Source organism: Ammospiza nelsoni, chromosome 2 (assembly GCF_027579445.1).
Source record: "Ammospiza nelsoni isolate bAmmNel1 chromosome 2, bAmmNel1.pri, whole genome shotgun sequence".
NCBI classification, from domain to species: Eukaryota; Metazoa; Chordata; class Aves; order Passeriformes; family Passerellidae; genus Ammospiza; species Ammospiza nelsoni.
Window position 1 is genome coordinate 85,383,513 of NC_080634.1, and position 12,857 is coordinate 85,396,369.

The 12,857-nt window shown below is 39.3% G+C and overlaps 1 protein-coding gene across 1 annotated transcript; it reads right to left on the minus strand.

Moving 5' to 3' along the window:
* Positions 1-7,334: 7,334 nt before the first annotated feature.
* LOC132087350 (granulocyte-macrophage colony-stimulating factor receptor subunit alpha-like) lies at positions 7,335-9,734 on the minus strand. The gene is made up of 4 exons (XM_059493446.1): positions 9,591-9,734; positions 8,461-8,590; positions 8,194-8,369; positions 7,335-7,815 (listed from the first exon to the last, which is right to left on the minus strand). The coding sequence occupies exons 2-4, from the start codon at positions 8,586-8,588 to the stop codon at positions 7,607-7,609; spliced, it is 513 nt and encodes a 170-aa protein (XP_059349429.1). The 5' UTR covers positions 8,589-8,590; positions 9,591-9,734; the 3' UTR covers positions 7,335-7,606.
* Between the last annotated feature and the right edge of the window lie 3,123 nt (positions 9,735-12,857).

The following is a 12,857-nucleotide window of genomic DNA, read 5'->3' on the forward strand; positions in this document are numbered from 1 at the left end:
TACTTTATGGTGGTTGTTTGTGGTGTTACATTCTTTTCTTTTCCTTTTCTTTTTCTTTTCTTTTCTTTTTTTTCTTTTCTTTTCTCTTTTCTTTTCTTTTCTTTTCTTTTCTTTTCTTTTCTTTTCTTTTCTTTTCTTTTCTTTTCTTTTCTTTTCTTTTCTTTTCTTTTCTTTTCTTTTCTTTTCTTTTCTTTTCTTTTCTTTTCTTTTCTTTTCTTTTCTTTTCTTTTCTTTTCTTTTCTTTTCTTTTCTTTTCTTTTCTTTTCTTTTCTTTTCTTTTCTTTTCTTTTCTTTTCTTTTCTTTTGCAGAGAGTGAGGAGATGTGCTAATCTCACTGGCCAATTCAGCCCTGCTCAGCTGGGAGTAGCAGGGGGACTGTGATGTCCAGGACCCTATTTTAGAGCCTGATGCTGATGAGGTGCTGGTAGAGGCAGCTGTGCTGGTTCTGCTTCTGGCTGCCTCTCTGTGCCCCGTTGTGTCATTGTCCATGTCCTTGTGTTGGGAAAGTGAACAGCCCTTCCTGCTGCCTGGATCTATCAATGGGAGCATCAGCCTGTGCACCTCTGAGACTGGAATGGGAGAAACCCCGTGGTTCTGGAAGAGCACTGACTTTGACATCCCTTAAAAAAACTCTCTGGCTGATTTTCTTTTCTTTTTCTTCAGAATATGGCAAAGAGAAGAGCCATCCTCTGTAATAAGTTCCTTATCACTAAAAAATTCAGCCAGTAGAGTCTTTTATGTATTTCACATATTTAATATAAAAATAGAAAGAGAACATACCTCTGGATTTGTATTAGCCAGTGTAAAAAAAGCAGGTTTTGGTCCTGGGATCTGTGGAAATGCTGCCTTCAAACAGCCAGTCCTGGAAATCAAAACATATTGAATACAAAATTAAAATTGAATAACCATAATGTGCCAACACCATTGCAGCCTTGAACCAGCCCTTATCTTCCTCTTCACTCTTGGAAGTAAACTGAAAAATACACATAATCTCAGTACAGAATGAACATATATCAGGAAAACATTAAGATTTTAGAAAGTAATAGATTAATTTTTGATTGAAGATTTACTAGTAGTAAATTTCCTTCTTAGACAGAGAAAGAAATTTGTCCTGCTATTTCATGACAAACAGTGAAAAGTGGGGGTAAAAGTTTTGACAAGCTGGGAGAGCAGTATCTTCTCTGAATTACTGCATACTTCTATGCAAAGTGCATCATACAATTTTCTTTCCATTTCTGTTTCGCTTATGGGGTTTATTTTACCTGTCCTACAGAGACACCTCCACCTTATTTGTTTAAAAACTTCAGGTCTTACATACACAGAGATAAAATAAAATAAATGCATAAATTAAGTTTACCTTTTGCAGAGAAAAATTGCGATGATTGCCATTAAGAGTGTTGCAACTCCTACCCCAAGTAAAATCCATACTGAAGAAGATATCATTTCCTCATTTCCTGAAAGAGAAACATTCATAAATTAGTAGCAATAGTAGAAATAGCAGTCATAATATGAGGCATAGATCATAGAATTACAGAACATTGAATAGTTTGGATTGGAAGTGACCTTTAGAGATCCTAATTCCAGCCACTCTGTCACAGGCAGGGATGCCTTCCACTAGAGCAGATTGCTTAGAGACCCAGCCTGGCTTTGGACACTTTTAGGGACGGGGCATCCACAACCTCTCTGGGCAACATGAGCCCATCAGTGCTTCATCATCCTCATGGTGAAGAATTTCTTCCTAAAATCTAACCTAAATCTACACTCTTTCAGTTTAAAGCCATTCCCCCTTAAACTATATGTCCTTGCACAGTCCCTCTGCAGCTCTCTTGTAGCCCCTGCTGGACAAGTGCAGCAGTGTGTCTCTGGAGCCTTCTCTTTTCCAGTTAGAGCAAACCAAACTTTCTCAGACTATGAGAGCTGCTCCAGCCCTCTGATCCATCTTGTGACCCTCCTCTGGACTTGCTCCAACAGGTCCATCTCCCTCCTGTGCTCAGGACCCCAGAGCTGGATGCATTACTGCAGGTGGGGTCTCGCCAGAGTGCAGGGGCACAATCCCCTCCCTGGTCCTGCTGCCCACGCTGCTCTGGATGGACACCAGGACACATTTGGCTTTCTGGGCTGTGAGTGCCCATGGCTGGGTCATGTCCAGCCTCTCATCCACCAACACCCCCGAGTCCTTCTCAGCAAAGCCTCTGTCAATTCCTCCATCCCCCAGACTGAATTGGCACCAGCAGCTGCCCTGAGCCAGGTGCAGCACCTTGAACTCGGTCTTGTTGAACTTCATGCTGTGTCAAACATCTGCTGTGGGGACTGACTGTGCTGAATGTCAGTCTGAAAGGTTTCACTTGGTATAAAAATTAATTCTGTCTTTTATCACTTTAGCAGAAATGTCTGATGGGAAGAATTAACATTGATCCTGTTTGTCCACCCCCTGGAGTAAGCAGGAGCTCACTACAGCCGCAAAGGTGTAATTTTGAATGTTATTTCCAGTGTTAGAATGTTAAGAAATCGATTAAGTCTCTTCCCACTCTTCTCTGTAGTGCAGTGTGAAACAAAACATTTGCCAACCCTTTTTACATGTGTGTGTGTCCACAGGTGTGTGACAATGCGTGAGGTAGATGGCACATCCCTGGGGAAGAGTAGCCCAGGGCTTGGGTTTGTTCTTACCAAACTCAACAGGTGCACTCCATTCCCCCCAGGCTGGGCTCACAAAGCAGGCACTGCCAGCTGCTCTCATTTTCAAGATGTACTTCTTTCTTGTATTTGATCTTAGAAATATGTTACTGTTTCCCCCTTCCTAAAAAACACCCAAAAAACTGAGTTGCTTTTCTTTGTTCCATGCCTTGAAAATATGCATATGCCATTTACCAGTGAAACTTTTAAGAGGTTATGAAAGCATTGCTTATTAAAGAAGACTGCTGTTACAGAGAAAAAAGAAATCATTATTATTATTTGTATAATATATACACAAATATGTATCTCAAAAATAACCTGACACTGATGCAACTTTTTACATTTAGAAGCATTTGATCTTTTACACTATAAAAGTATAATCTGTGATTTCTTATGATACGGTTTGATTTATTGATAACTTCCCATAGCACATAGAGAGGTAGAAAATTCTCTTTAACCATTTCATTTTACTACTGCTAGAACTGAGTGATTTGAGGAATGAGGCGTCTGTGCACCTGCCTCAGTCTCTGCATTATGAGTTTTCAGAAAAAGCTTAACTTTCCAGCCAAACCTGTAAAATAAGTAGATGACTGCAATACTCACTGTTACCAGAATTTAATATAATACTCTTGCTCTTGGTGGCTTTTGCATAGAGGTGGGATGTTCAAGCTGCACTGATTAAAAGCAGGTGCAGCATACCTGGATGACAGCCTCCATCCCAAAAGGACTTTTGTGGTCTATGTTTCTCATAAACAAAATTGAATTCCTAGGAGATACTTTATCTTTTCTCTGTAGTCAGTGATGTGTAACTTCAAAGTCTGCTCCAAATATTTAAGAAAGAGAGTGGACAATATAATGAAAAATGGGAGATTTTTCAAAATACTTAACAGAAAAGCAATAAAGTTCTGCCCCTGGATGTATAATAAATTACATATGCCATGATGATTTAGCAGTTTGATGCATTCATGAAATCCATAGAGAAGGTTCCCATAAAGCATAGGGCACTGAGCACATACTGATTTAAAGATATTTTCATGTATTTACTTTTCACAGTTTATAATGAAATGAACATGTATTGCTGATTAATAAACAAACAGACTCACTTGTATGGAAGTATATATGGGTTTTCCTTTAGGATTATCCTGTAAATTGAAAGCAAAAGAAAAGCAGATAACTTTATTTTTATCATTGCTTGTTTAATGTTACAAGAATAATTAATTTTTATCTAGTGTCCCATTTTTCTGCATTCTCTTTCTTATGTACTTCTTGGTTTGTTTGGAAGAACTAGCGATTTGTCTTAACATTTAGTATCTAAAATCTAATTCATCTACAATGCCAAGTTTACATAGTAATTAATTCTGCTATGGTAAGATATTTGTTTTCCTTGTCATCACAGTTGAGATTCAAATTTTATTTCAGATTGAAACACAAAGCAAACCAGACCTAAATGAAAACTATAAGTTTATCTTTATAGACACCAGGAAAAAAAAAACAAAGAAATAATCTGTGACATAAACCTTTACTTTTGCATCTAATGTTTTAATACTACAATAAATGTTGCTGTATGTAATTGCAAATATTATATAAATATTATTTGGTTTTCTTTTAGATAAAAATATTTGGGACTGGCATGGATTCACATATATTTTAGGTTGTCCTCCACTACATTTTTGATAGCTAGAATAAAATTTGCTCATGTTGTTTGAATAGTCATAATAACTACAACATAATGTACTGACCACACACAACTAATGACTGCAGACTATATCCTCTCCATTAGACAACTAGTTTGGTATTTTTGTAATTATTTTGCAATACATCATTTTAGAATACTAATTAATTAATTAATTAATCAAACAATCCAGACTTATTTTTTCAAATAATTGCATGCATGCTCATGTGGCATCTGGAAATGAGGCTGTTCAGCCTGGAGAAGAAAAGGCTCTGGGGAGAGCTTCTGGCACCTTCCAGCACCTAAAGGGTCCTACAGGAAGGCTGAAGAGGGAATTTTTCTCAAGGGTATGTACTGATAGCACATGGGGGATGGTCTTAAGGTGAAGGAGGGTAGGTTTAGATTAGATATCAGGAAGAAATTCTTTACTGTGCTGGTGGTGAGGCACTGGGACAGACTGCCCAGAGAAGGCGTGGATGTCCCTGGAAGAGTTCAGGGGGTTGAATGGGGCTCTGAGTAACTTGGTCCAGTGAAAGGTGTTCCTGCCATGGCAGGGGGATTGAATTAGATGGTCTTTGAGGTCACTTCCAACCCAAGCCATTCTAAGACTTTATAATGCAAGCTGCTGTCCAGGACACCTTCTAGTATCCGCAGTCAAGCTAAATTATGCACAGGGATCAATCTAGGACAAATATCTGGCCAATGAACCCCTTGTTCTTCTTTCTTGGTGCAGGGGTAACCTGAAAGTTTTCAGTGAAGTGATTACAGAGCACTGGGGGGGAAGGTGAAGGGCAGGAAGTCCCGATGGTGTCTCCTCAGGGCTTCCACTGAGAGAGAAAGGCTTGAGCAGAATTGCAGTCATTCAGCAGGTCAATGCCTGGCTGAATAGCTGCTGTCACAGGCAGGGCTTTGTCTTCTGTGACCTTGGGATCCTTTTTGAGAAAGAGGAGCTACTGGGCAGGAATGGGATACATCTCTCCAAAGAGGGTGATGGCATCCTTGTGAACAGATTTGAGCAACTGGGCCTTCTGCTGTGTATAAAGGAGTGCCTTGTATGCACAGAGCTCTGTCTCGGGATAAATAATGAACCAGTGAGAGAACTTGTGTGTAGGCATCAGAGGACAGATCAGCAGAGCTGTCAGTGATAAGGCAATAAGTTTGGCAGAAGAAATTTTTATGGGTAAATCTTCCAAAGATGTGATTATAGCTGCATCTGATAAGCGTCACAGGAGCCAGTGCTCAATTGCTGGAATAATTGCTGTACCTTGACATAATTAGCTTGGTGAAAGCTGCTAATGATGATGAAAAATAGCTAGAAAATTCAGACAAAGTATGAACTGAGTACTCTTTGTAAAATTAATGCTACATGTATTAAAAGTTATTAAAAAGTATGTATTGCTTTACTGCAGTAGATTTTATTCCAATGTCAAGCAGAGTTTTCAATTATGTTTCTTTGTTACAACAGCCAAGTGATTCAGAGAAGTAATGCTATTTCACGGCAGTTAAGCTAAGTTTGCAAAAAGATTTGTCTGTGAAATAGTAAACTCAACCCAGACTAAGAAATTCCAGAATGCCTTCAATTAACCGCTAAGTAGGTGGTCCAGACTACAAAGATTTTTCCTTTGTGGTCTCTGTCTGCCACCCTGTGGCGTTCCGGTGCAGTTCTGCCGCAGTGGTTGCATCTACCCTTGCCGCAGAGCACAGAAATCTCATTCCCTCCCTGGTGCTGCCAAAAAACTTGTAAAGCCGAGGTCACCCCCCACTATCCTGTCCTTAATCACACTGCCTTTCTGCTTTCTCTCACATTTATTTTCCTTTTGTTTAATCATTATAAACCCTCAACTTTTGGACCAACAGGTGTGATGCTTATATCTCAGTAAACTATTTGCATTTCATACATGGAGATATTCCATTCATTTCTATTAATTCAAAATTGTTAAGTAAATGCACATTTCCCTTTTCACTCTTTAAAGCTCAGCTCTGGACTTCCACAGAGATCCAGTTTCCACTGGAAATACTCCAATCCAGGGCAACTCCAACAAATTTTAGTGAAAGAAGTGTCTTTTCTAAGCACTGTCACTAAGTTGTGATGTGTTTGAATATTGTTTAACCATGCTTCTCCTCTGGGACTGTCCCAGACATCCAGTGTATCTCTAGCAGTGTCTTACTCAAGGAGGCAGGGATTAAAAAAACATAACAATGGGGCAGTATGGCAGAGCAGGATTTGGTATGGACCTGAAAAGTGCAGTCACAAAGGAATAAGGCACTATGTATGGGGAAGGCTACATCAGAGAAGAGAGACTTATTTATTTTTCACTCATGTGTATTGGTAAATGTAAATATATTAATTAATGTTAAGTGTAAGTGAGGACATTCTTACCTTATACTTTATGTTAATTTCATATTTAAAACACATGTCTTTGCTAGAATGACTTATTTGGGGTCGTTGCCATTGAATTATGCAATCATTTTTAAGTTCATCACAGGTGACTGTGATATTTGATGGAGGCATGAGCTTTTCTGAAATGATATAACCAAGAATTCAAATAATTAAAATCACTTGATCTCTTTTTAATTTGATGAAAGAGAGTGAAATTGCAAGTAACACTTCTATGAACAAAGATACTTGTTTATATCTATTTTTCTTAGGACCTGTTAGAAATAAAGACCAATGTTTTCTAAATCATGTACACAGGATCATAGAAAAAAAGAAAAGGGACTAAGACACAAAACATGATACAGGAGCATACAAAGAAACAATCCCCTCCATTTATTTTTCTAGAGGAGTAAGGTAAAATACTGTCTTCTTTTTAGGAGACTTTATTACTGTGGATGAACTAGCTGCTGCTATCTCTAAAGTAAGAAATTTAAAGATCTTTTTTTTCTCTAAGCCTCCTCATAATGCTTCTGTGACATGAAGGTTTTGCCTTCAATCTGTTGTGAACTATGCAGTTTATTCCCTCCTAGCAAAAGAAATAGCCATACAAAATTTAAGAAAGACACTAAATTTTTAATAGTCTAGCCAGCTTCTTCATGCATTGCCCCTCACTTCACAAATGTAAGCAGAAGTATGAGAACCTTTATATTTTGATTATTGGAACAGCAGAAAACAGTCACTCATGGCAGAAAGGGTGACAAAATGGAAGAAAGTTTAATATGAGCTAGAATACTACTTTACATCAGTCGTTAGGCACAGGCCTGACCTGTTTGTGATGGGCTACTTGGTTGAAGAGCAGGTTGTTTTATCAGCCAAGCGTGACATTACAGCTCAGTTTCTTCTTCTAGAACAAAACCTTTTCTGTTCAATCTTTTAGCACAATACCAGAACCAGTTTGACATTTTCAGTGAGATTTTGCTGCAGAAACAGTGACAGCGCAGGATGCTTTCAAGTACAGCAGCCATGCCTAAGGTATGTTGTACATGTCTTAATTCATTTACTCCAGGGTACAGTGTCCTGTATGTTATCTCCACTGGCAAAGAAAAGCAGAAATTAGTGCTCAGATAAACTTCTAAAATGTCTCCTCTCTCTTCTATTGAGAGGTGTTTGGCCATCACTGACAGGGCAGCAAGGAAAAGTACAGTTTTTTAAGACTTGTGGACTTTGCTTGAGAAAAACCTAAAACTTTTAAGGTAGATTGCCAAAGAACCTGGGACATAATGCAGCTGTGAGCTTTCCTGTTTGATTCCCCTCTTTGTCTTTTGCCTGGGGAATAGGTTTCCTTGAGGAAGCCACAGCCTCTTACTCTCAACTCTAGGTGAGACAGGGTACATAGCTTCTTCTCAGGGATAAATGCCCTACTATTTTCATACAGACATTGAAATAAAGATAAAATAAATCATTGACTTACCAATTTTATACAGGTCAATGTACTCATCATAGAACTGGATCAGGGAGTTGTTGCTAGACCCATTCACTAGGAAGTAAGCTTTTTCAATCCCTATGCTCACGTTTTGGAAGATGCATCCCACATTTCTGAAATTTTCATCTTTAATGTAAAGCTCACATTCCATCTCCTCTTCACCTCTGCATACAGCAAAGTATTTTAGTTAAACATGAGCACTGTGATGTGTTGAGTGAGAATTCAGACTTCCCTGTCTCAAGCAGACCTACTTACCTTGACTGCTGCCAGTAGAGAAAATACTGTGTGTCTGCTGGAGCATCCCTTCCTGCCTGCCAAGTGCAGTTCATGAGGAAGATGTTATAAATCACACAGGAGAAGTTTTCAATGGCTGAGCCCTTCATGCCTGCAAACCCAGGAATATCCATGGTGAGGAAAAATCATGTGACTCCTCCAAGCTGGAGGATCATGGCACACACTCAGCTATGTTAGACACCTGCTGCTATTGCTTGGTTTGAATGGAATGACTTGGTTTGAAAGGAATCACTCATTTCATTTTATTTTCTAACACTGAAAGATATTTGCCCTGATAGATGCAATGAAGAAATTTTTAGGGGTAAATCCCCCAAAGGTGTGATTATAGCTGCAATAAAACAATGTGTGTGGGAAAAAGAGCTGGTGATCTCAGGAGCACTGCATAAACTTTATAGACTTACATTGGATGGCTGCTATTTTAAGGTCTAAAGATTGTTTTTCTATCTGCTATATACAAAGTCAAGGGTGAATAGGGGTCAGGCACGTGGGTAAAAAGCTGCCAGCAGAAAATATCAAAATAGGTCACAGCAATATCTATCAACTCAAGTTGCTCAATGCTGAATGTGGTATGTTTGCTGAGGGTGTTAGTTCATGTTCTTTCAAGGATGTAGATCAGATACAAGGAAGAAAACATTTACTGTGAGGGCGGTGAGGCAATAGAACAAGTTGCCCAGAGAAGCTTGGATGCACCATCCTTGGAAGTATTCAAGACTGGGTTTGTTGGAACATTGAGCAATCAGGTGTACTGGAACTCATCCCTGAAGGGGCTGGAACTAAGTGATCTTCAAGGTCCTCTCCAACCCAAATCATTCTGTGAATATGATTCTGTGACTGAGGAACAGTCTCTCACTTCTAAAAATTCAGTATTAAACCCAGTAAAATTCAAAATTGTGTCTAGGATCTTTCTTAGCATGCAGCAGGTAGTTTATTTGTAAAAAAAAAAACTTCATTTAACTTAGTTCAGTATATTCCTCTGGCAGCTTTTTAGATTTTGTCTCTGACAACCAGACATCCCTCCAGTCTTGGACTTCCTAGAGACTCAGTAAATACCTCAGCAAACAAAACAGTTGGAAAGAAAAAGACGGACCTACCTTTTATTTCAAAATGTCTTTACCTCGTTTATCTTTCTATTACAATCTTCAGGTTCAGAGAAGATGGAAAGACTATATTTTAAAAGGCTGTATAACTATAAATAGGGCTGTCTCCCTTGCTGCTTGTGTTTTGGGGAACCATCTTAGCATCGGAAGTGTTGCAAAACAAATGTTCATCACTTCCCCCCTGATTCATAGCAAATTTTGTAATTGCCCAACTCAGGGTTTCTTATAATGTGAACAAGAAGTTAGCTGGTTAAATTTCCCCTTTTGTGGCACCAGAGTATGGTGGTGTTTGGGTATCCAGCAAGTGCTTAAATTTACAGGTGTTTCTCTCTAGCTCTAAACAATACTGAGGAGTACAAGGCATGTCTCCATACAAAACACCTCTGGGGGATGGAAGATGGAGATTCTCCATGGAGGCCATCAGGGTGAGGCCTGGCAGTCCCAGCCCACCCCACCTCCAGCCCAGATCAGGGCAGCTGTGGGCCCAGGGCAGCCTCGGCCCTGACCACCAGGCACCTCCTGGCGGACTGGGATGGGCCATGGGCCTGAGGGTGGGCCCGGCTTGGAGGGGCCGTGTCCAGGCAGGGCAGGGCTGGGGGAACCTGGAAAACGGCCCTGCTGTGGCACCACTGGGCTGGGGCTGATGGATCCGGGGGCTGATGTGGGGTCCTGGGCTCCGGGCATGGTGGGGGAAGCTCCAGGGACTGGGCAGGGAGAACCAGGTCTGTGGGGGTTCCCAGGGAAATGACAGTGTAAACTGTAAATGTTCTTTAAGCAGATGGAAAAAGGGGATTTCAAATCTTGGATATGATACCTTCAGATAAGATATATAACTACTAGAAAGTGTGATGTGCATTTGTCCTCATTTCATTTCTCCCGATGTGAAAATAGCCAAACTACAAACTGCCACTAAAGCAGAAAAAAATTGCAGGTAGTAAGCATCCAACTACAAACAGCCACTCCAGGCCCTGCTCTTGGGCATTTATTACCTTCTTGTGTCACAGTCATGCATTTTCTAAAGAGGAGAGTTATTATAAACAGCATAAAACATCAAAAGCTCCTTTAAACCCTGAAAGGCTTTGTTTCACAGAAGGCAATGAAATTTGCTTAATATGGAGATTTAAAATCCATGTAAAGTAATTTCATTTCTTCACATTGAAATTGAAGCATCACTAGAAAATATGACTGTTTTCAAACATCAAGATATGTCAACATTTCCCCTTAAAAACATGCAGATTCTTTCTTCTTGGAGTTAAAAACTTGCATGAAAGAGAATGGTCCATGTGCTTCTCTAACACTTCCATTCCTTGGCTACTATATATGGCCTTTATATTATATAATATATATAATATATTACAATTGTATATACAATTATATATATAATTATATTTATACACACACACACATATATATATATATATATAAAAAATTGCCTTTATCAAAATGCTGAGGTCATTCCAATCCTACAGCTTCTTTATTGACATATGGAATGATTTAACCACATCAGCAGTAGTTCTTATGTATCAGCTATTCACAGATGACTAGGAGGATATAGTTCTGTCCAAGAGAGGAAACCAAAGGCAGGTCAGTGCTGTCTTCCCTGGAGACAAAAAGGGCTTACCTTCCAGAGACCCAGAAATGCCCAGCTCATGAGTATTTCTTCTTTCTGGATTCTGGCTAGGGTGTGAGATTGGTGACTGATGAACTAGAAGTGGGCAGTCATTTTCTGGGTTCATGATCTCATGTTGATTGTAAATATTAGTTATAATGAGTTATTGCTGAGGCTAAGCAGCACCACAAAGAGGATATCTGACATGGTGTCTTCTCCTCAACACATGTAGTGTAAAGTGAACAGGTATAGTGAAGCAAGTCTACTCATCATGTTGGAAACTTTTTAACTGCAAAATTATTTTTTACCACAAAAAAAAAAAAAAAAAAAAAAAAAAAAAGAAAAAGAAAAAGAACCTACCTCACTTCTACCTGACTTCTGCTCACATGCAGTACTAAAAGCACAGAGCAAGGCATGAAAAAAGAACTGATGTGGCACTCTGATGCATTTAATCACATCTGTTAATAACTCGGTGTTAACTGAGGAGATGAATAGCTCACTTTGGATGTCCAGAACTTCAGTCATCCACAGAATCAAGAATCATGAGAGAATCAAGAGGGCCTTGCCTGGTCTTTTGTGGTTTGAGAGGTAATGATCTAAGGCAATGTTGGCTCTATAAGGACCTATTCATGGATGTTCACTCTCTTCATATGCTAGTAGAGAATAAAAATGTGACAAAGTTTTTCTGAAGCATATCTATAAGACAAAGGGTGGGACTGACAAGCATGTATGTATAGATGGATATTCTACCAAAAAAGCAGATTTAGTCAAATACACAGCTCATTTTGGTGAGAATCACTATTACTAGTCCTATCACATTATAGATGTCAACATACAAAGCAAGTGAAAGCTTGGACATCAGGTCTGAGCCCATAATAGTTGTTCAGAGGTAAAAGCTGCCCAGTTTCAGAAGTTTTCACTGTACTTCCAGGTTAAATAAATTCTATACATAACCATTTATGTACTTTTTTGAACACTGACTGTACTGTAAAGACAAAATAAAGAACTTTGGATCACAAAAAATGTAAAACCTCACAGTTTATTGTGTCCTCATCTTTGGAAGAAAACACTCAATTTTGTGGTGGTAACAGACTGCATTTTGTGGAGAAGGGGAGTGACAAGTACCCAAGTAGTAAAATCAGAGCCATAAGAAATGTCATGGAGAGTCAAATGGGACTCTGGAAAGTAAAGGAAGTCAGAATTTTTTGTTTGCCTGTTTGTCCATGCTCCCACTCCAAAGATCCCTTGAACCTGCAGAGAAGGCAGCAGGGAAGCAGTGTGCTTTTGCATGCTCTCAGATTATGTATCTCTGAAACACAGTGAGGAAGAGTGGAGTTTGAGGTTTTGATTTGGCTACTTTGTCTTTAAACTGGAATTACTGCCGCAGAACAATCCAAACAGCCCAGAGGGACAGTGGTGTTTTTGCAGAAAAGGGAACTGTTTTGCCCAGGGGATTTCTTTTCTTGTCTATATTTAAGCAAACTCCTTACCTAAGGCTTTCAAAAGTGCAAACAAATTAAACACATTTTAAAAATTCCCAAGAAAAAAAGGTGCTACTAAGGGTGCTACCAAAGTCTGTCATCTTTCAGAGACCAGACAGCTCGAGGGCCTTGATATCACCTAGGACTTAGAAGCAAAGTGAGAAGAAGAGA